The following is a 24,209-nucleotide window of genomic DNA, read 5'->3' as shown; positions in this document are numbered from 1 at the left end:
TCTGTCCCTTTCCTTTCAAGTTCTCTGTCCCTTTGCCTCTCTCCTTATCAGTTGGCCTAGCTCCGCCACGCAAATGTTATTTTTATCAACTCCCTTCCCCTCACAGTTGCCTGAGCTCGTGACGAATGTGTGCGAGTCTGAACGTTAGTTATCCAGTTGGAGGAGGGTGGCGGGGTGGGGGCGGCCCACATTCGCGCTTGCGCGCTGCTCCGGGAGACGGCGTCCACCTCGCCCCGCCCCTCGTACTCTGCAGTTCCGGCGCTGCAGATTCACTGCTCACGTTTCTTTTTCCCGTGGCTCTTTCTGCCTTTTGTTACCCCCTTCAACAACCCGCGAGACAACTCTACCCGCGAATAGCGTAAATTGATTTTCTGCTTTCGTTAATACGCGCCGGGCTCCCCGGCTGTTAACGAAAGTGCGGCTGCGAACGAGCAGGCGCGCGCGGGGCTCGGGGGAGGCGCGCTCGAGCTCCCGGCGGCGACGACTACGACGACCAGGAGGGAGGACGGAGGCGGCGCCTGAAGCAGCGGCGGAGCCCATGCCCCGGGACGGCGGGCGGGCCCGGAGAGACAAGTCCGGGGCCCGGGACATGTCCCCGGGGCCCCCGTGAAGAGGCGGCGGCGGCGATGGAGACCCCGCCGCAGGAGGGGCCGCCCGGGCCGGGCGCGGACGGCGACGCCGAGGAGGCCCCCGCCGAGGCCCGGTCTCCCAGCCCCGCGTCGTCCCCCGCCGACGGGCGCCTCAAGGCTGCGGCCAAGCGCGTCACGTTCCCCTCCGACGAGGATATCGTGTCCGGAGCGGTGGAGCCCAAAGACCCCTGGAGACACGGTAGCTACTGCCGGGGCGCGGGGGCGGGCTCGTGGCTGACCGGGAGTCAGTGCAGCGCCGGGCATGGAGGCGGTGCTCGAGAAGTTGCACCTAATGATTTAAGGAGACTGTCGTCACTTTAGGGCTGCAAGGTGTTTGAGACGGGGTGGCTGTTAGATCGGGAAGGTGAAAAGTAGCTGGTTTATGCCCCGCCGCACTCCTCGCGGACGCTGAAGGTGGTCGTTTTAGGAGTTAAAATGATAAGCAATCAAAGAAAGTTTGGAGGCCAGGGAGATCGGGCGGGCGGTAGCCTTTGAGATCATAGTCCGACTCCCCCACCCGCCCGAAAGGATAAAGAGAGCCGTCTGGGGAGGAAGAGGGGGTCAAAATTGGCGTTCCAAGGGCAGGTGGAAGTTTGATGGGCCCATAGGGCTGGAAAGAGGTTAAGCTGCTAGTCTGCAAACCTCGGGGCGGGGGGTAGTCCTGCCGCTCACTTTTTTGGCTGTGAGGAGGAAGAATAAACCAGCGGGACTGTGGCTGTGGAGGAGTTGGTAAAACCTGGGGTTGGGAAAAGGGAATCAAGCTAAACAGCTTCCCAGAAAAGCAGAGTTGGTGGTCACTTTGGGGGTGGACGAGATAGTCGGAGGAGGTGTTGGATCTTGGCATTAAGAAGAAGAAAAGTCACTGCATGCCTTCTTTGCTTTCGCCCAAAAGTGAAGCAAAACATGATCAGCCATTAAGGAGCAGAGGAATTTTGGGGCCTGGCTCTAGAAGGGTCTCTTTTTAAAATTTTTTCTCCCCCCCTCCCCGCCTTGAGAAAGAGTTAGGGATTTGGAGTTGCTGGTCGGTCGAAAGTAGGAGCCGGAAGAAGTTTGCTGGCTTGAGACGTTGGGAGAGGGAGCAAGTCGGCCGATTCTGGGTTCCCTGGAGGTCAGATTAGTGTCGGAAAGGGCAGCTGGAGGAGTGTGTGTGTGTTGCGTATAGAGCTCGAGTTGGAAAGTTGCTTCGTAGATGAACGGCGGCGTTGAGTCTTTCTGTGCGGGGGACGTCGGTCAGCCTTGCCAGGGTGGAGCCCACCAAGAGAGGGATCGGCCTGGTCCCGGCTCAGTAGAAGTTGGTCACTTGGCCGCTGGAGAGAGGAGGCACTGTGGCTAGTCTGCGCGGTGGAGGAATTGAGGACTTCATGTGAGAGTGGGAAACGTGGTAACTGGAAGCTGAGCGCGTAGGGAGCCTGCCACGAACGCCAGTTTGGCTAGGTATTGTGAAGGAGACCATTTAAGATTGTTGGCATTGAGAGCCAGCCAAGTCTCGGGCTCTAGGCCCCAGGGATAGGTGTCACTTTTGAGTTGGAGAACTTGGGCCGGCGGCGGGGAGGAGTCAGATGGGCCCTGGCTACAGCACGGTACCCAGTCCGGGGAGTTGAGGGCACGAGGGGAGAAAGGCCTGGATGCGCAGGGCAGGGTGGTGAAGAGCAGACCTTCCCGTTCAAACCCTGACTCCTTTTTACCCACTTCCTGACCTCAGGCTGGTTATCTAACTCTTCGGAGCCTCAGTTTTCCGACTGTGAGGTGGGCGACAATACCCCTGCCACGGGGGCATTTAAGAGAGGACTAAATATGATGATGTACGAGAGGTCATTGGCGAGGATGAGCGTCCATGAAGTTGCAGTTGATGATGTCGGTCGACATGGGTGACGTGGGGTGATACCGGTGATATTGGTGATTTGAGGGGCTAGTCTGGAGAAGTCAGCTCAAGGGGTGGGAGCCTGGATGTCTCTGCTTCACAAGCTGCCAGGAGAGGGGCGGAGAGGGTGGGCCGTGTGTGTGGGCCCCGGGGCAAGGAGAAGGGCGGATGGGCAGTTTGTGTGGGCTTCAGGGTCATGGGGGGGGGGGGGGGGAGAGTTGGCAAGGGGTGGGGGAGCGGGGGCAGTTTCTGGTGTGCAGGTTCCCAGAAGAGGAACAGCTGTGTGTAACCAGCTGTTTGCTTTTGAGTCAAGCTGTTTTTCCACCCTGAGCCTCCTGTTCTTTGCTCTGCAAATGGAGGTGCTGATTTCTACCGCCGGGTAGTTGTGAGGATTAAATACAATAGTCCTTGTAAATTCTGGCCACATAAATAGCAGCTGCTGTTCCCCCGGCAGGGGAGGCAGGGGAGAACGTCAAGAAAGAGGGGTCGCTTGGAGTCTGGCTGGGAGGAGTTTGAGGGGATGGTTGCCGATCAGTCTTCCCCGGCTGCTTAGGCGGAGGTGGCCACAGTTTACAGGCTGGGGGAGTCCCTCCTTTCTGGCAGTTTAAAGAGGGACGCAGGGACTGGTTAGGCCTCCCACTCCGGAGGAGTCGGTGGGTCTGAGGGAGAGAGGCAGCGACACGGAGAAGTTGAGAAATCAGTGTGTGGGCTGGAAGAGCGCGTGTGTCGTGGCTGGGGTGGGGTGGGGTGGGGTGGGGGCTTGGCCTGGCTGTGACGGAGTTGGGTGATCTTGGTCCCCAAGCAGGGGAGGGGTCGTGGGTGCAGTTGGTGAGGTTAGTGGGATTCGCAGGACGGGAAGTTGGAAGGCCTGCCATGCGGAGGAGCGGGAGGCTAGCCTCTGTGCCTGGGGAGGGCAGCGGGTTGCTGCCTGGCCCAGGACCAGGGAAGGTGGAGTCTTGCCAGGCCGAAGAAGCGGAGACTCAGTACAGAAGGTTGGGCCAAGGGGGTTACCTGGTTGGGAGGCCAAAGGGTCTTGGCTGGGGGCTGCAGGGAGGACTTGGTCCATCCTAGAGGAGGGCTGGAGATCTGTTGGACTCGGTCTGTAAGCCGTGGGAAAGCACAGAGGGTGTCATTTGAGCTGCGGACCTGGTGGGCAGGGTGACGGAGGAGTCGTTCTGGGGCCTGCTGCGGTGATGTGACCCTGAGGTCAAGGGTCAGGGGACTTGGCAGTTCCGACTTGGGAGAGAGGTCATCCAGAAGCCGTTCTTCCGTCATAGAGATGGAGAAGTTGGCCGAACCAGGAGAGGTGCAGGGGCACTCCCGAACTAGGGGAATCGGGGGCCCCAGTTCAGGGTGACCATTCAGCGGGGAGAGCTGGGCCGGGCCCTCACCGAGCCTCCAGCTAGGGTGGAGGAGAGCCAGGCCCTGACTAGAGCGGTGGCCCAGCCAGGTGGGAGCCTCAGGGGGGTGTCTTCCTGAGGGCGAGAGCCCCATCAGGCCCTGCCAGAGGTCACGTGTTGGGGATCCCTAGACATGAGATGGATCTGGACTGGGGGAGTTGTCTCAGGCCTATGGAAGCTCAACCCGGCCCAGCACTCAGAGGGGCCTTGCCTGGCTCCCGTGTCACGTAGCGTCCCCGCCCGCCTGCCCCCGGTGCTGGGGTCCTGCGTATTTCCCTCCGTGCACTCATGGCCGCCTGATGTTTCCTTGCGTGCTGGTTTCCATGCTCGTGGTCCCTCTCCCCAACTGACTTGGGAGAGCGGAGCCGTCCGTCCTCGTTGCCACTTCCTCGGCCCTTCGGAGGACGCGCGGTGACCGTGGTTGAATGAGCCCCGGTGAGCGTGCGTGCGGCTATCCTGGAAGGGGCGACCCAGGCCAGACCCGGGCCCCATGGAGCCAGCGTGCGCGTGCAGGCCAGCCGTGGCGGCAGCGCGCTGTGGCCTCCAGCGAGGCCCCTGTTCTCGCTGAGTTTGTTCCCTCATCTGTGAAGCGGCGATCCCTGCCCCGCTGACCACCCAGGACGTCCGAGCAGATAGGGTGGACCCGGTGGGGCGGGGCCTGCTCCACAGGCCAGTGTGCGTGGTCGGGAAGGGAAGCTTGGGGAGGAGGCAGGGTGGAAACCGAGGGGGAGAGACCGCCTCAGAGCTGCCACACTGGCCACCTGTGGGCTCCACTCTCCCTGAGGGTAGACGGGGGCCCCAGTGGAGGAGGGGCTGGCTGGGTGCACCCCACCCCACGGTGGCAGGCCCCGTGGTCCCAGCTCTCCTGAGGGACTTGTGCCGGGGACCCTCGTAGACCACAGACTGCAGGCGTGACCCAAGGCTCGGCTCGTCTTCCCGTCCCATGAACGCTGTGTGGGCTTCGCGAGACAGGTGTCGGAGAGCATGTGACACCGGCCGCAGTCTGGGAGGCTTGTCCCCCCTCCCTCCTGTCCTGCCGGTAACCCATTCCCCTCCCCCTGACCTCTGGCCCAGGAGAGTCAGTCCCGCGGTGGGGGGGTGGGGGAGTTTTGCCTACCGGGAACTCCTGTGGCCTGTCTGCAGGGTGAGGGGGTCCCAAGGACGAGGCGACCTCTGGCCACCTGAGCTTGGGGCCTGGAGGGGGCAGTGAGGGCAGTGGCGATGGTTTCTTAAATGGGGATCAGAGGGGGTGGAAATGCTTCACTGGGTGCTCTCATTGAAACCTGTGCTGTAGATTTAGTCCTTGAAACTGGTTTGACAGGTAGAAATGCACCTGTCAGTGGTAGGAAGAGGCCCTCCATTAAAAGAATCAGCTTAAAAGACTCAGCTCAAGGGGCGCCTGGCTGGCTCATTTGGTGGAGCATGTGACTCTTAATCTCGAGGTCATGAGTTCAAGTCCCACACTGGGTGTAGAGATTACTAAAAAAAATGAACTTTGAAAAAAAGGACTCAGCTCGCGTTAGCACAAGTGGCGGTGTTGCTGGAGAGTAGGGAATGGGGTCGTGGGGGCAGCGTTTGGGGCCTTTGCCCGGGTTTCCGTCCGGGCCCAACTTCACCTCCTACTGCCGGCCTTGGCACATCATCTGCCGTGTGACTTTGGGCGATTTGCCGTGTGACTTTGGACAATTGTGCTCTCTCGATTTTTCTGTCTGTAAAATGCAGCTGACAATAGTACCTCCTCATAGGGTGATCGTGAGGATTAAGTAAGATAACAGAGTCCATAGTGAATGCTCATCCCATGTCTCCCTCATTTTTCCTGTCAGTGCCAGTCCTGCGGCCCCACCTAACGCCTCACCGTCAGTGCGCTTCCTGTGTCTGTTGTGTATTTGCACTCGTCTTTGTCCCTGGTCTCTCCCCCCGCTCCCCGGGCAAAACCTGCTGCCCTGTCCCTGACCGGGCATGGGAAAGACCACAGGCCCCAGGCCTGATCCCATCTGTTACAAGCTGGGTGACCGTGGGCAAGTTGCCCAACCTCTCTGAGCTGAAACTAAATCAACGCGTTTTTCTGACCAGCCTGAAAAGAGGCAATAGAACCCAGATTCTAGACTCGGAGTGTTAGCCTCTCCAGATACCGACTTTGGACAACTTACGGCTCCTCCCCGGGCCTTAGTCCCGTGTGAGGCAGGGACCCCAGCCCCCAGCCCTCTGCCCCGCTCCGGCAGTGTGTCGGGAGTGCCGCTCTGCTGGGCCGGGCCCTTTGCATCCTCAAACTCAGGCGGGCTGCCCTCATTCTTTCCACCTCCAACTCTTTATTTGTGTTCGCATCGTATTTCCCTCTTCAAGGGCACAGACTGTGTGCGTGTCACCTCTGTGACCTCAGCCTGGCGCACAAGAGGGCCTGGGCACGGGATGAATGTCAGAGGAGTGAGGTTAGCCTCACATCTCATAGCCGGTGGTGGTGTTTGGGAGAAAGCTTTTTGGGGTAGTTAATCCGGTCTGTGCCGGGGGCTCTTCCCCAGAGATCTGCAGGCTGGCTTTGGCACCCATCACGAGCCCCCAGAAGGATCACACAAACCTAGCGGGCAGGAGGCAGTAAATAGTCGGTGAGTGAGTCAGTGGCGGTGCACGTGGGCGTGCTTCTGGGAGCGCGGCACGAGCGGCTCTCCTCGGTCTGATGCTCCGAAAGTTAAGAAATGTGCAGCCAGATCCCCCGGGCTGGACTGGCTGTAACTAAGGCAGCCTCTGGAGATGGGGGCCAGGAATCTGTGTTTCTAGAAAGCTCCCCAGGTGGTTGTGACAGCCAGGTTTGGCTGTCCTGCTCAGGGCTGAGCCAACGCAACACTCAATCCCAAGACTGCCTTCCAGCCCTCCGTTCAGGGGTGGCTGGGGTTGACCTGGTAAGCTTGTTTGGAGCAAATGGAAGCGTCTGGCTTGCGGTGACAGCAGAAATTCGAGCTGGGAAGGGCAGCCTGCTGCAGTGGAGCGTAGAGGAGCCTGGGTTGAAATCCCTGCTCTTGGGTGACCTTAATCGTCACGACTCCTTGCCTTCCGTGTGCTCACCACTGGGCTACACGTATTGTCTCAGTTCAATCGCACGACCACCCCAGGGGGTAGGTGCTGTTCTCCCGATTTGTAGAGGAGGAAATAGAGGCACAGGGAAGTGATGTGACTTAGCTGAGCTCACAGAGCCAGTAAAAGGGTGAGCCGGATCCAAACCAGGCAGTCCCCTGCCCTTACCTCTGTCTCCTGGCTGCCTGGACTTCCGCAAGTTGCCGCATTCAGCTCAGCGTGCTGCCTGGTTTCTTCACTTGCAACCCATAACCCTTTACGAAGTGGAGAGGACACTTCCAGCTGTGCATCATTGTGGCCGGGATGAGAAAGCGACGGAGTAAAGGGCCCGGCCCAGTTGGCGTCTCGGGGATGCGGGTTTGCTGTGCTTCTTGGACAGCTCCACAGCCCCGGGAGGTCTCTGCCGCTCCCCTGCCCTCAGCATTAGGTCCTCCTTCTGACCCTTGGCCCGAGTTCTTGCTGTGCTGCGCGGTGTCCGGTACCTGGTAGGTGCGCGGGACCTCCTGGCTGAACGTGTGACCCGGTTCCCCCACGGCCAGCCGCCACTCACTTGGCGTGGCATGGCCGTGCCAGGTGTTCGAGGTCGGGGAATGAGACGGGCCCAGTCCCTGCCTCCGTGGAGGTCATAGCCGAGTAAGAGAGACACACAGAAAACAATTCTCATGAAACCAGGGTGCCCGGACTCTGATTAGGAAGAGCTTACAGGTGTACTTGGGCGGGCAGGCGGGCAAGGGGGGCTTCCCGGAGTCGGGGCCATCGGAGGCCCAGAAATCCCAGGAATTGGTCAGGTGGGCAGCAGTTGGAAGGGGTTGGAGGCAGAGTGGGGGAGGTGCATCTGAGGAAAGGAAAAAAAAGCCGATCTTCCGGGAGGTGGAGGCAGGAGGGTCAGAGGCAGGAAAGAGCACCCAGCTAGCTGGGGCCTCACGGGCCCTGTTAGCCTCAGGGCTGCCCGGAGCCAGTGGAGGGTTTTAAGAAGGGGCATGCCTGGTATTTTTAGCAGAACCTTCTGGGTGGTGTGAGGTGGGTGAGACTGAAGGTGGGCCAGGAAGGTGACCACGGGGTCAGGAACCTGTAGGCGCTTAGCTTCGTGTGGTCCTGCATTGGATGGTAGCTGATAGTTGACGTCTTTGATTTACTCATTGGCTTTATCTGAACTTTTCCCGCCCCCCTACCCGAAGGTTTTACTATTGCCAGTGTTATCTGTGACCCTTCTAAGGTGACAGCCCCCCCACCCCCGCATTCTTTCCTTGGATCTGAGCCCCCGCCCGCACCTCCAGTCAGTTCTTCCTTGGCAGGGGAGGTGGGCAGCATGTAGGCTGTGCGGTCAGATTCCCGTACCGCCTCCCCCAGGTGGTCTCAGCAAGTGGCTTCACCTGCACGGTCTGTTTAGACCCCACATTTCCCAGATCCGGAAAGCTCTAAAAACTGTCCCAGACCTTGCTGGGGTCTTAGCATAATATAGCTGTCCTGGCCCTCTTATAAAATCCAGGGGTGCCTGGGTGGCTCAGTTAGTTGAGCGTCTGACTTTGGCTCAGGTCACGATCTCATGGCCGAGTCGTGATCCCACGGTTCATGAATTGGAGCCCTGCATTGTGCTCTGCACTGCCTGGGATTCTCTCTCTCTCTCTCTCTCTCTCTCTCTCTCTCTCTCTCTCTCTCCCCCACTTGCTCTCTTTCAAAATAAATAAACTTAAAACAATAAAACCCAGGACATCTCCGAATCCAGAATCCACATCTGGCCCGAGGGTTTCCAGTAGGAGACCATGGAGTCCTCTGTGGGCCTCATTCCCCAAAACGTCTAATGGTAGCAACCGGAGAGGCACCCCAGGTCTCGGGCTCCGGAGCCCCCTGGTGCCAGTCCAGCTCTGCCCCTAGGCGAATCCCTCAAGTTCTCTGCCTCAGTGTCCTCATTTGTCTGGGGCTTAAGGATCAGATTATTCCATACTTGGAAAGCGACTGGAAGGGTGACCGGCTATTACAGGCACTCCGTGAGGATCTGCCGAAGTTGAATGAGGTCATGCCCCTGCTGGGAGCCTGCCCTGGTTCCCGTGTCTCTAAGAGCAAGATGATAGCCCCACCTCCCCCGCTAGATGGCACAGGCCCCGCTGTGGGTTCACCCGTGTGAATGTGGGCACGTCCCGAAACGTCCCTGTGCCGCGCTGTCCCCGTTTGTGAAGCCCTTTTGGCAGACGAGTCTATTTCAAAGCTTTCAGACTCCTGGGAACAGAGCCAGCCCTCGGGCCTTCGAAGCCGGGAGCACATCCCAGCGTCAGGCAGATCTGGCGAGAGTGCCTGAGGTCCTGGACGTCACCGCTCCCTGGCAGGCGCTGGCACTGCCCATGCTGACCCTGGATGCCGCTCGTGTCAGGGAGGCCTGCGGCACCGATGGCGACCGGGCTAGATTTGGGGCAGCCCTCCGCGGCTGAGCCCGGGTGGGTCTCCGGGGCCGGAGTTAGCGTGGGAGAGACGGAGGGGGGGGGGGTCCCAGTTCCAGGAGGGGTTTCGGAGGGTGAGTGCCCAAAGCACCTACGGACCCCATCGTGCTCTGATTGTATTTCCCCCTACTTGGAATACAAATTCCACAAAGGCAGGGCCTAAATCCGTTCGGCTCGCCTCGCCGTCCGCAGAAGCCTTTGCGCCTCCTGTCTGTCCTCAGGCCCTCACGTCCGATGTGGTGGACGGAGGTGCACAGTAGGCACTCTGAAGCTACTCTCACCCCCTTGCTTACGCTGCAGCTGGTGCAGAGCCGTTGCCTCAGGTTGGGGGGGGTGGTTTGGAAGCGGCTGCTGACAGCCACTCATGTGACAGCTCATGTGACCTGCCTGACGCCCTCTTCCTTTCCAGCAGAAGCCCGGGTTGAGAGCCCTGCTGTCTGACGCTCCCTGGAGGGTCTCGTCGGATCCCAGCTGGTCCTCCTGGGGTGGGTGGGCAGGTCCCCCTGGGAACCCGCTGGGGTCAGGCTCGTGTGCCACCTTCACGCCCGCCCCCGCGTCTCTCCAGTTCTCGTCTCCCGCCGGCTGTCGTCAACCATGTCGCGGCAGAGCTGCCCCCGTCCTGGGCAGAGTGCCTTCCCAGCTGAGCTCCCTGCTGTTTCTCGAAGCAGCAGGGCGTCTGGGAGGGGCTGCCGGGGGCTGAGGGCAGACACGGGGGAAGTGACCCTGCGGAGGGGTCACGCCTCCGGATGATGGTGGTGGTCAGCACAGCCCGCTTCCGTGGAGCCCTTACCGGGCCTCAGCCCTTCGTGTGCATCTGCTCATTTAATCTCTGCAGCAGCCAGAAGCAGAAAGCCAGGGCTCGGGGGATGGGGGAGCCGCGTTCGAACTAGAAGGGGTGGCTCCCACCCTCTGCTGTGTTTCCAAAAAGCCTCTGAGGGCCCCATCACCACCAACAGGATCGAGTCCCCACCTCCGAGCCTGGCGGGAGACCCTCCCTCCTGACCCAGAGACGCCACCCCCCTCTGCACAGGGCGCCCTCAGCCAGTCCCCTGCCTTTCCTGCCCGGCTCCCGCTCATCCTCCCCGAGCTGGCTCCCACATCACCTCCTTGGTCCCCAGGCAGTGCTGCTGCACCCACTCAGGTTCCCGTGATGCCCCCTCATGCTGTCGTTATCTGTTTGGGCCCATCTCCCCGCACTGGACCCAGACGCTCCATGAGGGACCACACCTTGTCCGTCCGTCTATCTCCCCAGAGGAGGCAAACCGCCGACACACCCAGGCACTTTCCTTAGGGACTCAAGGCAAAGCGGGTCTGCTAATGAGTGTCCCACTCTGGATGCCTTGGAACCCTCGAAACCCAGTCCCCACGGCCTGGGAAAGTCGGGGGCCGTGGAGAGAGCAGGGAAGGGAAGAAGACGTTTACTGAGGCATCATTTGTTCACGCTCCCATGTATTTATTCCTTGCAGGCACACACTTTGCCTCCCGCGTGCCAGGCAGACGGGTCCCGACTGCCGCCCCTGCTCCCTCGTGCTCCCTCTGCACGCTCAGAAGAGCAGACCTTGTTCCACTCTCGCTTCAAATCCTGCCCTGTGACCCGCAACCCCCAGTCCAGAGTCCCTGCACTAGCCACCCTCACTGACCACGGCTATGATCACCCCGGCCCACGTTCTCCCTGGGTTCAATTGTGGTGGCTTTCTTTGAGTTCTAGAATGTGCCAGGAGCTCCCCACATCCCGTCCCGGAATGCTGGCCTTGCTGTCACCGGTCCGGTTTGTCCTTCAGGTACCAGCAGACTCTTCTTCCTGGCCCTCTAAATCCCCTGTGAGGTGGTCGGCGATCTGTGCATCTGTAGGCCTCCTGATATTTTCTCTTGCCTCTTAGACTGTAAGGGTCATGAGGCGGGATGGGTTTGGTCTGGTGCCACCGTGTCCCTCGGTGCCCACACCATGTGGCACTGTGCGGGCTCTGAGCAGGAGCTTATATGGCAGGTGAAGATGAAAGCGATATGCGATGCGGGGCCTTGGGTACCAGACAGGCCCTGCCCTCATGTAGCCCAGGTCCAGAAAAGGAAGTGTGAAGAAGGCAGGGCCCCAAGTCTGCCCCTAGTGTCCCCTTGCCAAGTCTGGCAGACCCCAAAGCTAGCCGGCCTGGTAGAGCGCAGGAGAAGCCATATTTGCTGTTGACTTGCTGTGTGTGATAGGTCGAGGCACTGCCCTCTCTGTGCATCAAGATGGTGTCTGAGGTCCTTTCCCACTGCGTGTGTTTCCCCATCTCCCTGCATAGATCACACCCACCAGTTAGAGAACTAAATAGGTTCCAGGACCTCCTCCCCATCACGGGAGAGCCCAGGTGCTGGTAGCTGATCTGCTTTTCCACCTTTGTGGCAGGTGACCCGATCCCCTGTCCCCGCAACAACAGGGTGTTACAGGAGGAGGTGGAGGGTGTCAGTGGTGTGTGGCCACCCACTCAGGCCTCCCTCCTCCCTGTCTTCGCTCCGTCTCACTTATTTGGTAACTCCCTTCTTCCCCCCGGTGGAGTCCTTGCTTCCTGACCCAGCTCTCCCCACTTGGATCAGAATACCGGGAAAAGCTACGTTCCCCTGGGGAGCCTCCTTCCTTGCCGGGCCTGGGCTCAGCCCTCAGGATCTGCAGTGCTAAGTTTTTGTGGGCTCCCTGTCTCAGCTCTGCCCGCTCGGGGTGGTCCCTATCTGGTGACAGGTCTGTCTTCCCCAGTGGACCGTGAGCCCTGGCCGGGCCAGGACCGTCTCCATTACTGGGATGTCTCGGGCACAGAGCAGATGCTCAGGGAGCGTCATAACATTAGGATGGAGTTGGGGGGTGGGGGTGGGCAGTGGGTATGGGCAGAGCCCAGAGATGACGCTTTCTGTGGAGCCCTATTTAGAGTTACCATGTCTGACAGAGCCCGATCCTGTCTGGTCCTGGGGGAAGACGTCCTCGGCCAGGAGCCCGGCAGGTGCAGCAGGCATCTGAAGGCGGGGCCCCTGACTTAGCCACCACCAGCTGTCGGGTCCAGATGCTTGTCCTCACTGACCACCCGGCCAAGAGGATCCAGGGCTAGTGCAGGCCCCTTCCCCATGGCCAGAGTATAGACTCTTGGAGGTGGAGGGGTAGGCAACCTCTTCGTTTTACCAACGAGGCCGCAGGCCAGAGAGAAGTGGCCTGGAACGCAGGACAGGGCTCCTGCTGCTCTCCTCGGCCACCTCTGTAGCTTCGAGGGGCAGAGTGACCCATCCTGGGGGGTGGTCAGGGAGACCTGCCTTGGCACCTGGGTTCTCCCAACTGGCTGTGTGAAGTTGTTATTTACAGAAAGGGTTTGTGCTCTGGGAAAATGGAGACAACATCTCCAGCCCAGCGTGGAGCCCAAAGAGCTTGTAGGCGGCAAGGGTCTTAGTTTTCTCCTCTTCCCTCACGGAGCTGGTGAGGGGAGTGGGGGAGAGGGGTGTGCAGTCACCCTGGAGGCTGATGATAGTTGTCACTAAGGACAGGATAGCTACCTTGATCTCCTGACGTGAAACACACATTTTTTTCACTAAAAAAAAATTTTTTTAATGTTTATTTATTTTTGAGAGAGAGTATGAGCAGGGGAGGGGCAGAGAGAGAGGGAGACATAGGATCTGAAGCAGGCTCCAGGCTCTGAGCTGTCAGCACAGAGACCAACGCGGGGCTCGAACTCGTGAACCGTGAGATCATGACTTGAGCCGAAGTTGGATGCTTAACCAACTGAACCACTCAGGTGCCCCCAAAAGAATTTTTTTAACGTTTACTTATTTATTTTTGTGAGAGAGTACATGGGTGAGTGGGGTGGGGCAGAGGGAGAGGGAGAGAGAGAATCCCAAGCAGGCTCTGTGCTGTCCACGCAAAGCCTGACAAGGGGTTCAATCTCCCAAATCATGAACCAAAATCAAGAGTTGGATGCTCAATCAATTGAGCTACCCAGGCATGCCCCTTGCTCTCCTGACTTTAAAATTAAGATATGTTCATTGTTAAAAACAAACAAACAGGGGCGCCTGGGTGGCTCAGTCGGTTAAGCATCCGACTTCGGCTCAGGTCATGATCTCACAGCCCGTGAGTTCGAGCCCCGCGTCGGGCTCTGTGCTGACAGCTCAGAGCCTGGAGCCTGCTTCGGAGTCTGTGTCTCTCTCTCTCTCTGCCCCTTCCCCACTCACGCTCTGTCTCTCTCTGTCTGAAAAATAAATAAACATTTAAACAAACAAACAAAAACCTTGGGAAGTCTAATGAAGGAAATAAAAAAATCACTTGTTAATTTCACCATCTGGAAATTTTTTAACAGCTCTCTTGAGATGTAGTTCACACATATTTCACCCATTTAAAGTGTATAGTTCATTGGATTTCAGTTTTTCACAGAGTTGTACATCTATCAGCACGGTCGATTTTAGAACATTTCATCACCCCTATAGAAACCCTCACCCCTTGGCCATCACCCCTCCCCCAACTCAGGCACCTGCCGATCTGTTTTCTGTCTGTTTAGATTCTGGACATTTCATACAAATGGATTTGTGCACTGTGCAGCCTTTTGTGTCTGACTTTTTCACTTAGCATAATGTTTTCAGAGTTCACCCACTTTGTGGCATGTGCCAGAACTTCATTCCTCATTGTTGCTAGAGAATGTTCCATTGTGCGGCTGTATCACGTTTTCTTTATCTTTTCATCTGTTGGTATACATTTGGGTTGTTTCCACTTTCTGGCTATGATGAGTGACAGCGCTGCTGTGGATATTAAGGTACAAGTTTTTGTGTGCACGTATGGCTTCATTTCTCCGGGAATGAAATTGCTGGGTCACGTGGCGACTCTGTTTAACCATTGGAGCAACTGCCACCCTTGACTTTCCCCTCCACAGTGTATGAAGGTTCGGATTCCTCCACCTCCTGGTTAATGTCGGGTTTTTTTTTGTTTTTTTGTTTTGTTTTGTTTTGTTTTTTTTTAAGTAAACTCTATTTCCAACATGGGGCTCAAACTCCATGACCCTGAGATCAAGAGTCACATGCTCCACTGACCAAGCCTGCCCGGCGCCCCAGTGTCTGTCCTTTTGACTGAAGCCACCCTAGAGGGCGTGAAGTGGTATCTCGTTGTGGTTTTGATTTGCATTTCCCTCATGGCTCATGAAGTTGAACATCCTTTCACGTGCTCATCAGGCACTTGTGTATCTTCTTGGGAGATACGTCTGTTCAGATCCTTCGCCTGTTTTAAAATTGGATTGTCTGTCTTTTTATTATCGAGTTGTACGAGTTCTGTGCATATTCTAGATGCAAGACTCTTACCGGAGAAATGATTTGCACCACCTGGAATGTTTTCAACATCAAATGCCAGAGCATTTCCTTTCCATCTCTTTTCTGTGACTAGATGCGCTGCCACAGATAGATAAAAATAAAACTGGGAGGATACTCTGTACGGTTGAATATCCTGTGTTTTCACTTCATTTTCCCATTTTTTAAAAAGCATGATTAAAATACATCATTGGGCCACTGTCATTGCTTCTAGCCATTTCCACATTGCTGAGCATTTGGGTCCTTTCCCATTTTCGGTAGCATAAATAATGCAGCGATGTTCATCGTCGTCCATAAATCTTTATGTTCCTTACGGGGAGCTTTCTCAGAAGAAATTCTTAGAAGGTGGTTTTACCAGGTCAGAGGGTAGGAACCTTTGAAACCCTAGATGAGGTGTACCATCCGTGCCCGCCTGGGACTGTAAGCCCTGAGAGACAGGACTTGGTTTTATCCCTTGACTTTCTTTTTTGGATGCGTGAAGGAATAATATTTCCATTTGGGTATCTTCGTACCAGGATGGTGTCTTGTTTTAATGAGCGTTCTTTTGGTAGTTAACCTGTTTATCGTTAACCACATAAAATTCCTCCTTCATGCTCTTTCCCATTTTTGTTTCGGGACCTTTTGTAAGGACTCCTTCCCTATTGAAAATACTGGCTCTTTGGAGTTTCATCGTACTGGTATATTTTTCCTCACGTAGCATTTGCCTTGCTGGGAAGGCTGGGGAGTGGAGCAGGACACCTCTTTCCTTCTCTCTCTCTTTTTAAAGATTTTATTTATTTATTTTCTAATGTTTGTTTATTTTTGAGAGAGAGAGAAAGCACAAGGCAGAGGGAGAGAGAGACAGAGGATCCGAAGTGGGCTTTGCGCTGACAGCAGAGAGCCGGGTGTGGGGCTCGAACTCACAAACTGTGAGAGCACGTCCTGAGCCAAGGTCGAACACTTAACCGATTGAGCCATCAAGGCGCCCCTAAAGATTTTCTTTTTAAGTAGTCTCTATAGCCAACATGGGGCTCAAACTTAATACCCTGAGGTCAAGAGTTGCATGTTCCACCGACTGAACCAGTCAGGCACCCCTCTTTCCTTCTTAAAAAAATCATTTTTGGGGTATCTGAGTGGCTTAGTCAGTTAAGCATCTGACTCTTGATTTCAGCTCAGGTCATGATCTCACAGGTCATGAGATCGAGCCCCCGCATGGTTATGGAGCCTGCTCGATTGTCTCTCTCTCTCCCTCTCTCTCTCTCTCTCTCTCTCCCTCTCTCTCTCTCCCTCCCCCCTTCCCCATTTGTACACGTGAGTGGTGTCTCTCTCTCCCTCTCTCTCTCTCCCTCCCCCCTTCCCCATTTGTACACGTGAGTGGTGTCTCTCTCTCTCTCTCTCTCTCTCTCTCTCTCTCTCTCTCAAAAAAGAATCATTTTCTCCCTTGCCATTTCACTGGATCTGCATAGCAGGGCACCCATCCCAGCCGGAGCAGCTCCAGGTGGAGGGGTTCTGGCGGCCAAGTCCAAGAGCAGATGAGGCGGTAGTATCAGCCCGGGTCCTGGCAACAGTGCAGCGTAAGCGGAGGGCACTTCAGTGGCAGCCAGGCCTGGGCGGAACAACAGTAGATTGTAGGGAGGGTCCCCTGCAAACACAGCTACAGCCACTGTTTGCCGAGCACCGGGCCGACAGACCTGGTGAAGCCTCACTTTGTGACTTGGGCCATCAGTGGCTTCCTGAGGTCGCACTCCTTTGCAGAAGGTGGCAGAAGGCAGGGCGGCCCCGCCTCGGTCCCCGGGCACATCCACTCTGCCGCAGCTGGCAGAGACTCGACAAGTCCCAGAAGCCCAGACTCCGGCTCCTGCGGTGGCCGGGGCCGCCGTGTTGTCGGCACTCTGTGCGTGAGGGTCCCCTTTATCATATGCCATCAGCCCTGAGCAGCTCCCCGCTCCCTGTAGACTCACATTGCCTGGCCCTGCGGACTGTGCTTCCCGCTCACGTCTCCTGCCTCATCTCCGGCTGCCCCCCCACCCTCGCCCCGGATCCCTGGGTTTTGCTCCAGCACCCACGTGCCAGGCCTCTGGGCTGCCTCTTTCCTCTGCCTGGGAGGCTTTCCCCAACTTTCATGTGCTTACTGCTGGTTTACATCGACTACTGTCTTGTGCCCCCCTCCCCCTCCCCAGCTCCAGTGTAAGCGGCTTGGGGAAGGGATTGTCTGATGGGGGTGTTCGCCATGGCAGCCCTGGCATCTGGAATAGGGCCAGGCCCACCCGGAATAGACACGAGAGGGATATTTGAAGGAATGAATGAATTTCTGACTCTTACTCATCTTGTAGGTTTCAGCTTACATGTTCTCTCTTACAGGTCTTTCCTAACTACGCCCTCCTGTCTAAGTTTATATGCCCCTGTTTTTCCTATAGGAGTGATTTTTCCCCCTAATAACTTGTTGGGGTTTTTTTAAGTTTATTTATTTATTTTGAGAGAGAGAGAGAGAGAGCGCGCGTGCACGCGCGTGTGCACCACACACACATACACACACGTGGGGGAGGGGCAGAGAGAGAGCGGAGGAGAGAGAGAGAATCCCCAGCAGGCTCCACACTGTCAGCACAGAGCCCCATGTGGGGCTTGAACTCACAAACCATGAGATCATGACCTGAGCCGAACCTAAGAGTCAAAAGCTTAGCTGACTGAGCTACCCAGGCGCCCCATAACTTGCTCTTTTTAATTGTATGTGTATTTGTCCTCCTAGCAATTACTCCCCGAGGGCAGGGATCAAAATGTTTTGTTCTCTTGTTGTCTGCCCAGCCTAGGTCATTTGGTAGAGGATCAAGGAATAAATATACCCTTTAGTTCCCAAACAGAGAAGGTTGTGGTGGTGTTCACCTTCCGCACATGGACAACTCAGGATGGGCGCTGAGAAGTTCCAGGCACCCAGTTTCCGTCCCCGGAGGCTTTGCTGGACCAGTAAACAGCTCACAGTAACTTGATTTTAATTCTGAACTAAAACTCCCCCAGTGCCTCCAAATCCAGCTGGCCATCTGGTACCCCTGACCGGAAGCCTGAGGCAGGCAGCCTGAAATAGCCCACTTGGTCCTGGCAGGACTGGCTGTCCCCTGATGGGCACCCACTTTCTTACAGGCCACCTTCACCAAGTGTGTCCCATAGCCTACCTGGGATTTCAGTGGGTGGCAGTGATGAGGAGCCGTGAGCCACTGAGTGACTCACAGACCTTTCTCAAGCACGTCGCTGCCCCCAGCCCTCTCCTGGGTCCCTTACCCGTTTGCTTCATTTGACCCTGACAATGACCTTCAGTTCCCCAGAGGCACCATCAGCTCTGTCTCCACAGAGTGTTTGCACAAGCTATTCCCTCTGCTGCAGTGCTCTTCTCCCTCTCTCTGGTTTTTAAATTATCGTCATTAAATTTTTTTCTGGGCATACGAACTATACGTGTAACAGGCACATAAGTTGAAATGTAATTGTAATGAGGACCTCTGAGCCTACCTCCCAATTTGGGGATGAGAACATGGCTATTAACTCACCTCTACTTCTGGGTGGGAGGGTGGAGCCCCAGAGCTCGGAGACTTGTGTTCTGAGTGTCTGAATGTTATGGCTGTCGTGCCTTGTGGGGTTGTTTTTCTTTCAAGATTTTATTTATTTATTTTTGTTTGATTTATTTATTTATTTTGAGAGAGGGGGATGGGGGGAGAGAGAATCCCAAGCAAGCTCCACTCTGTCAGCGCAGAGCCTGATGCGGGGCTCAATCCCACAAACCGTGAGATCATGACCTGAGCCAAAATCAAGAGTCAGACGCTTAACTGACTGAGCCACCCAGGCACTGCACGATTTTATTTTTAAGTAATCTCTACACCCAGCGTGGTGCTCGAACTTCAAACCCCAAGATCAAGAGTCACATGCTCCTCGGACTGAGCCAGCCAGGCGCCCCTTTTTCAAGTTGTGTGTGTGTGTGTGTGTGCGTGAGCTGAAAAGTATGGTCTTTAGTTTTGCTTGTTTTTGAGTTTTATAAAAATGGCGTTGTGTTGTGGGTGGACTCCTGGGTCTTGATTTTACTCCCGACGTTATGTTTCCCTGTTTTATCCATGTAGGTGCTCTAGAATCTTCCATTGTGTGACCGTGCCTTAGGTTGTCCATTGATTGTGGTGTTGGTGGACGGTCGAGCTGTTGCTGCTTTTTGGTATGACAGACTGGTGCAGCTGTGACCTTCCTGGTACGTAACACCGGGGTTGCGAGCAAGAATTTGTCTAGGGTGTAGACCTCGGAGTGGAATTGCTGCTTGCAGTTGGTGGATCTGTGCAGCTTCATATGTCATGGCCAACTCCCCGGTGGCTCTTCCCTCCGGGAAGAGGGCTAGCTCCTGCTCATTCTTCCAGGCTCTCCTTCCCCGCTGTCTTTCCTTCAGCAGATACCTATAGAGCACCTGCCGTGTGCCAAGTGCAGTGGTGAAGGCGACCCGGTCCCTGTGCGTGGGTGATTAGTGGTGTTAGGTAGCCCCTCCTCCAGGAAGCCCTCTCTGACCCCTAGATGGGGCCAGGCGCTCTCCCAGGCTCCTCGGCCCCAGCCCTGCCCACTCTGGGTCATTGCCATTACCGTCCGGAGATGGGTCTCTCTCCCCTCCTGGCCTGGGATCCCTGTGTGGATAGGGATGAGAGCTGTTTGGGGTGCTGTGTCCAGCATCACTCCACACAGAGTGGGGCCCGGGGCAGGTGTTCGGTGAAGGATCTGTGGAGTTTCTGCTGAGACACGCACGCACCCTTGAGTGTCTTGTGGGCACCTCGAGGCAGGTGGGATTAAGAAGGAAGAAACGGCGGGATGCCTGGCTGACCCATTTGGTAGAGCATGTGACTCCTGATCTCGGGGTCGTGAGTTTGAGCCCCGTGTTGGGTGGAGAGCTTACTAAAAAGTTTTTTCGAGAGGGGGGTGGGGAGAGGAGTCCAGTATTCAGCACTTGTCGGAGGTAGGCCTGAGCCCCAGGACCACCAGGCTCAAAGCCCAGCATGCCCCCAGGTGGCTGAGCACACAGATGCTTGGGCCTGTGCTCTGCTCTGTGGCAGATAGAGAGGATACAGCCCTCGCCCTTGACACTTTAGAGTCTTGTCACACTGCCCAACATCTGACAGCCCTGCTGACAGCGTGCAGGGCTGGGGCAGAGGTGCCTTGAGAAGTGTGAGGTCCGCGCGGCCCCTGGGAGTTAGAGAGTGGGCGTCGGTGTTCTCTTGAAGAGGTCTGTGCGAACCCTTACAAAAAGCGGACTGAGTAGGAGCCGTGCAGTCCCAGAGGGTGCTGGTGGGGCGCTAAGCGCCCACAGGACGCCGTAGCTCCTTCTGTCCTTCTCCTATCCCAGGAGGTAGGAAGAATCACTGTGCCATTGTACAGATGAAGGGGGGACCCTGAGAGGCACAGCCTAAGGCCGGCTCACCTGGCTAGTCCGAGGTAAGCCCGGAAGCCACCCTGGGGGCCTGGCTCCTTCAGCCCCTGCACTAGCTAGCGGTCCTGCCTGGGGCACCCGGCTGAGGGCTTTCCCTCCGGTGCACTTGACTCTCCGTGGCAGAGCTGTGAGACAGGAAGCAGCATCTCCCCTTTACGGCCGGGTAGACTGAGGAATGGCGCTGCACCGCCCCCAGGGCCACAGCCACCCCTGAGTGGGAGGCAGTCAGCCAGCCCCGGGCTGGGTTCCTCCACCTCCTCGCCCCCGAGCCTGCTTTCTCGGCCACTCTCTTGGTGCTCACTTGTCCCCAAGTCCTCCCTTCAGCGCCCTCAGGAGCCCGGCCCTGGGTAAATATTTGCCTACGGGCCAGTGGGAGTGTGTGTAACCGGTATTTCTGAGCCGGGTGGCAGCGGACAGGTGGGGGCAGCTAGTTGGGAGCAAGTGCTCCGTGAGCCTCTGGCTGGAGCTGGTCACTTTGTTTGCCCTTTGTTCATCCCGCACCCACTCCGAGCTGTTGCCAGGGTGTCAGGCCCGGGCCCGGTGACGACCGGCTGCTGTTTACCAAGCAGCAGCCAACCCTGCGCCAGATGTTGTACACAAGCGCTCTCGGTGGCTGCTTCTAGAAGCCTCCGTGTGTGTGTGTCTTAGTCTCATTGGCTCCATTTTCTAGATGAGGAGACTCAACCTTGGGGAGATGAGGCCCTCTCCCGTGACAGTTGGGGTCTGTTCAAGTTGTCAGGGTCAGAATTCACTTGGAGCTGCATGAGGTAAATGAGGGTGTTCGTTGGGAGGACGCGCGGGGTCCTCTGCCAGTTCCCAGGGGTCCTGAAAGCCAACAGGAACCAAGACTGGTACTAGCTGTCTGGGCCACATGCACTCCTGATTTGTTTCTCTTTCTGTCTGGTCGAGGGCCAAGCAAGCCTGGCCTTCCTGGTGGCTGGGGCGGGACCGATCGGTCCGGGTGCCTGCCCCGGGCGGTTCATGCAGGCTTAGCCAAAGTCCACAGCCTTCCTGCCCAATGGGGCCTACGAGGGCCTGTCTTCTCCTTGTGGGGGTAGGGAGAAGATGTCAGAGAAGGGGGCCCGGGCTCTGCAGACGCCCCGGTACAGTCAGACCCCGAAGGCCATGCCCTCAATTACCAGGCTGTGCTGTTCTGTGGGGTGAGAAGGTGGATTCCGGTTACGAGGTGGAAAGTCACCCGTGTTCTCAGATACACACATGCCTTTGGGGGAGCCCCTTCTAGATGGGGGCTCATGGAGGCCCCGGGACCCCCCACATACACACACACCCATCCCAGCAGAAAACCCTCGGTTAGTGGGGCAGCCTGAGGCACTTGGGTTCTGTGGGTGCCAGGAGTCTCCGCTCACCGTGGGATTCGATGTGTTTTCTTGCTGGTTCCGGCAGTCAGCCAGCCAGCATCGAGCTCTGTGCCCCGTCCTGTGCTGGGGACACAGCAGCGGCCAAGACAAACCTGGCCCTGCCTTAACAGGCTCGCTGTCCGGAAGGGGAGGGGAGAGAGAAGTTGGCCAAGCACCCCGCACGGCCGTTGTAGACCAACAGAAGCAGGTGGAAGCCAATGAGCCAAGGGCTGGGATAGAGAACACGGGAGTGAGGCTGGTGGGCGGGCACCTGGCCTACGTGAAACTGTTGAGTGTCACAGCTGTTTCACGGGGCCCGGTCAGCCCCTACTCGCGCCTGATGAATTGGTCTTTGAAGGCAGGCCTGTCTGCATGGTCCTCCCTGCCTTAGCTGTGTGTCTTTGGCAAGTGCTCTCCCTCCCTGAGCCTCAGTCTCCCCTTCTGGAAAGGGTGGGAGAGGCGTGTCTGCACCCGAAACGGCGGTTGTGATCAGAAAGGTGGTCAAACGTGTTAAAAAGCAAGGACTGTGGAGGCAGACTGTTGGTCTTGAATCTTACCTCTTTATTGGCTCTGTGACCATGGACAGGCTCGTTAGTTTTCCCCTGCCTCTGTTTCCCCACTTGAAAAATAGGGATGATCTACCTCAGCGTTGTTGAGAACAGTAAATGAAGTAACATATGTAAAATACTCAGTGTTAGCTGTGGTTACTGATAATAACTTAGAATTAAAAGTTGCCTGACCGGGCGCCGGGGTGGCTCAGTCAAGCGTCTGACTTCGGCTCAGGTCATGATCTCACAGTTTGTGAGTTGGAGCCCCGTGTCGGGGTCTGTGCTGACAGCTCCGAGCCTGGAGTCTGTTCAGATTCTGTGTTTCCCTCTCTCTCTGCCCCTTCCCTGCTCGCTCGTGGGCTCTCTCGCTCTCTCTCTCAAAAATAAACATAAATTTTAAAAGAAAATTTGCCCATCATACAGCTGGGTCTTGGGTATTTAGCGTGCCCTGTGCTACTGGGGGCCCAGGGATTGAGGCGTGACTTCCCCCTTCATCCACCATTGACCTTGTCAAGCTCCTGCTGTGTGTGAGGCTCTGTAGCCACCACCACCCCACCCCCCCCCCAGAGGTCCTGGCCTCCTCCCTCTGTCCCGAGAGACTTGGAAAGCCATAGGCATCCTCTGACCTCAGGTGTTTCTGTAACAGGATCTTCATTCAGTTGGGCCAAGTGGCTTGGAAGGTCAGGGTGGGGGAGGGGGGGCGGGGCAAGCCCACGGCACCTGCCGTCTGTGCCCTTCAGCGGAGCGGGCAGGTCCTTCCGCGGCCCTGCAAAGGGCCCTGGGCCTTTCCTAGCTGGTTGTGCCATCCCAGCCTCTCCTGAAGGGCCTCCTGTCTGGCGACACAGTCAGGGTCTCCTCCCCTTGGTCCCGTGGGTCTCTGGGGAGAAGGGAAGGGAGACGTTGCTCGGCTCGAGCCATCACATTCGTTCATTCACATTTACTGGAGACACTGCAGTGATGTCCCTGGACTCGAGGACATGTGTCGGTGGGAAGGGCCCCCTCTGCTGGGCCAGGTGTCGCTTCCTGAGCTGCACGCTTTCCAGCTGCACGCTCCCCTGGTGCCTCTGAGCTCCTGAAAGGCTGGTGGGGATGGAGGAAGCTTGAACGGTTGCTCACTGGGAAGACTTGCCCGTGACCAGTGTTCCTTCGCTCTTCCTGAAGAGTCACAGACAGAGGTTTTCCCAAATAGGCAGAGCTGCTGGAAGTACCCGGCTGGCCCACCGCCCGCTGGCCGAGGCAGCTGCTCCCCTCCCCTCTGTCTGGGCCATGTCACCGCACCGCTCTGTGTCAGGCCTCCGGGGCCCCCCGTAGTGTGCTGACCTCTGCCAGGTCCTGGGGGCAGCTCACAGCCCTACAGGGTAGAGGGTCTCCCCCCAGGGGCGGTGGCTGCGAAGCCCAGGGCATCAGGGGTTGTAACTGACGTGGGTAAGAGGGCGTTTAACTTTTTATTGCGTCTGTGCGGGCAGCCGGGAAGCCTGGTGAGGGGGCCGGGTGCCTTCGTTCCCTGATTCCTGAGCTGCTTCGCTTGCCGCTCCATCTCTGTGTTAGTGTTGTGTTGTGTCGGGTTTTTGTAAGTAACCGCTACACCCAGCATGGGGCTCGAACTCACAACTCCGAGATCAGGGGTCTCCTGCTCCACCTGCTGAGCCAGCCAGGCCGCCCCCTGTGTCAGTTTGCTTGTTAACAGTGAGCAGAGTTTCATTTTTCTCTAGTTCACAAGCACGCTATCCTGCGCCTTGCTTTCATTTAGTGTATCTTGGATGTTGTTCCTTGTTGGCCCAGAGCAAGCGTCCTCGTTCTCTATGGCCGCAGCGGGTTCTGGTGCCTGAGCGGACTGGGCCTTTATCAGCTGCTCGCCTGTCGGTGGACAGTGAGTGCTGTGGGTTCCCGCTCTGCGACTGCAGACGCCGCCGCAGCGAATGAGCCGACAGGCACGCAACTTTGCTTCTCCGCGGGTGGAATGGCTGACCAAAGGGCGTCCGCGTTCGGATTTTGGAATTCTGACAGGTATTGCCGGATTGCCTTCGGAAGGGCTTGTTCCGCCTGGCACATTCACCAGCCGCTTGAGGGCGCTCCCGCTTCCTGGGGTCCCCAGCACTTGCCGTCTAGCGTGTGGCTGCTGGCCTGCCTGATAAGTGAATGTGCGTGATAAGTGGATTTGGGGAGCAGGCTGGAAGAGGCCCCCG

General features: G+C 57.0%; 1 protein-coding gene across 1 annotated transcript in view; it reads left to right on the top strand.

Moving 5' to 3' along the window:
- The first annotated feature begins 298 nt into the window (after positions 1-298).
- Positions 299-24,209, top strand: part of PPP1R37 (protein phosphatase 1 regulatory subunit 37) — a 41,171-nt gene continuing 17,260 nt past the window's right edge. Inside the window, exon 1 of the mRNA XM_045046440.1 lies at positions 299-828. Coding sequence (XP_044902375.1) covers positions 627-828 — 202 coding nt within the window. The 5' untranslated portion in view covers positions 299-626. The remainder of the gene's footprint in view (positions 829-24,209) is intronic.

Source organism: Felis catus, chromosome E2 (assembly GCF_018350175.1).
Source record: "Felis catus isolate Fca126 chromosome E2, F.catus_Fca126_mat1.0, whole genome shotgun sequence".
Taxonomy (NCBI): domain Eukaryota; kingdom Metazoa; phylum Chordata; class Mammalia; order Carnivora; family Felidae; genus Felis; species Felis catus.
This window is presented reverse-complemented; position numbering and strand designations above follow the sequence as displayed.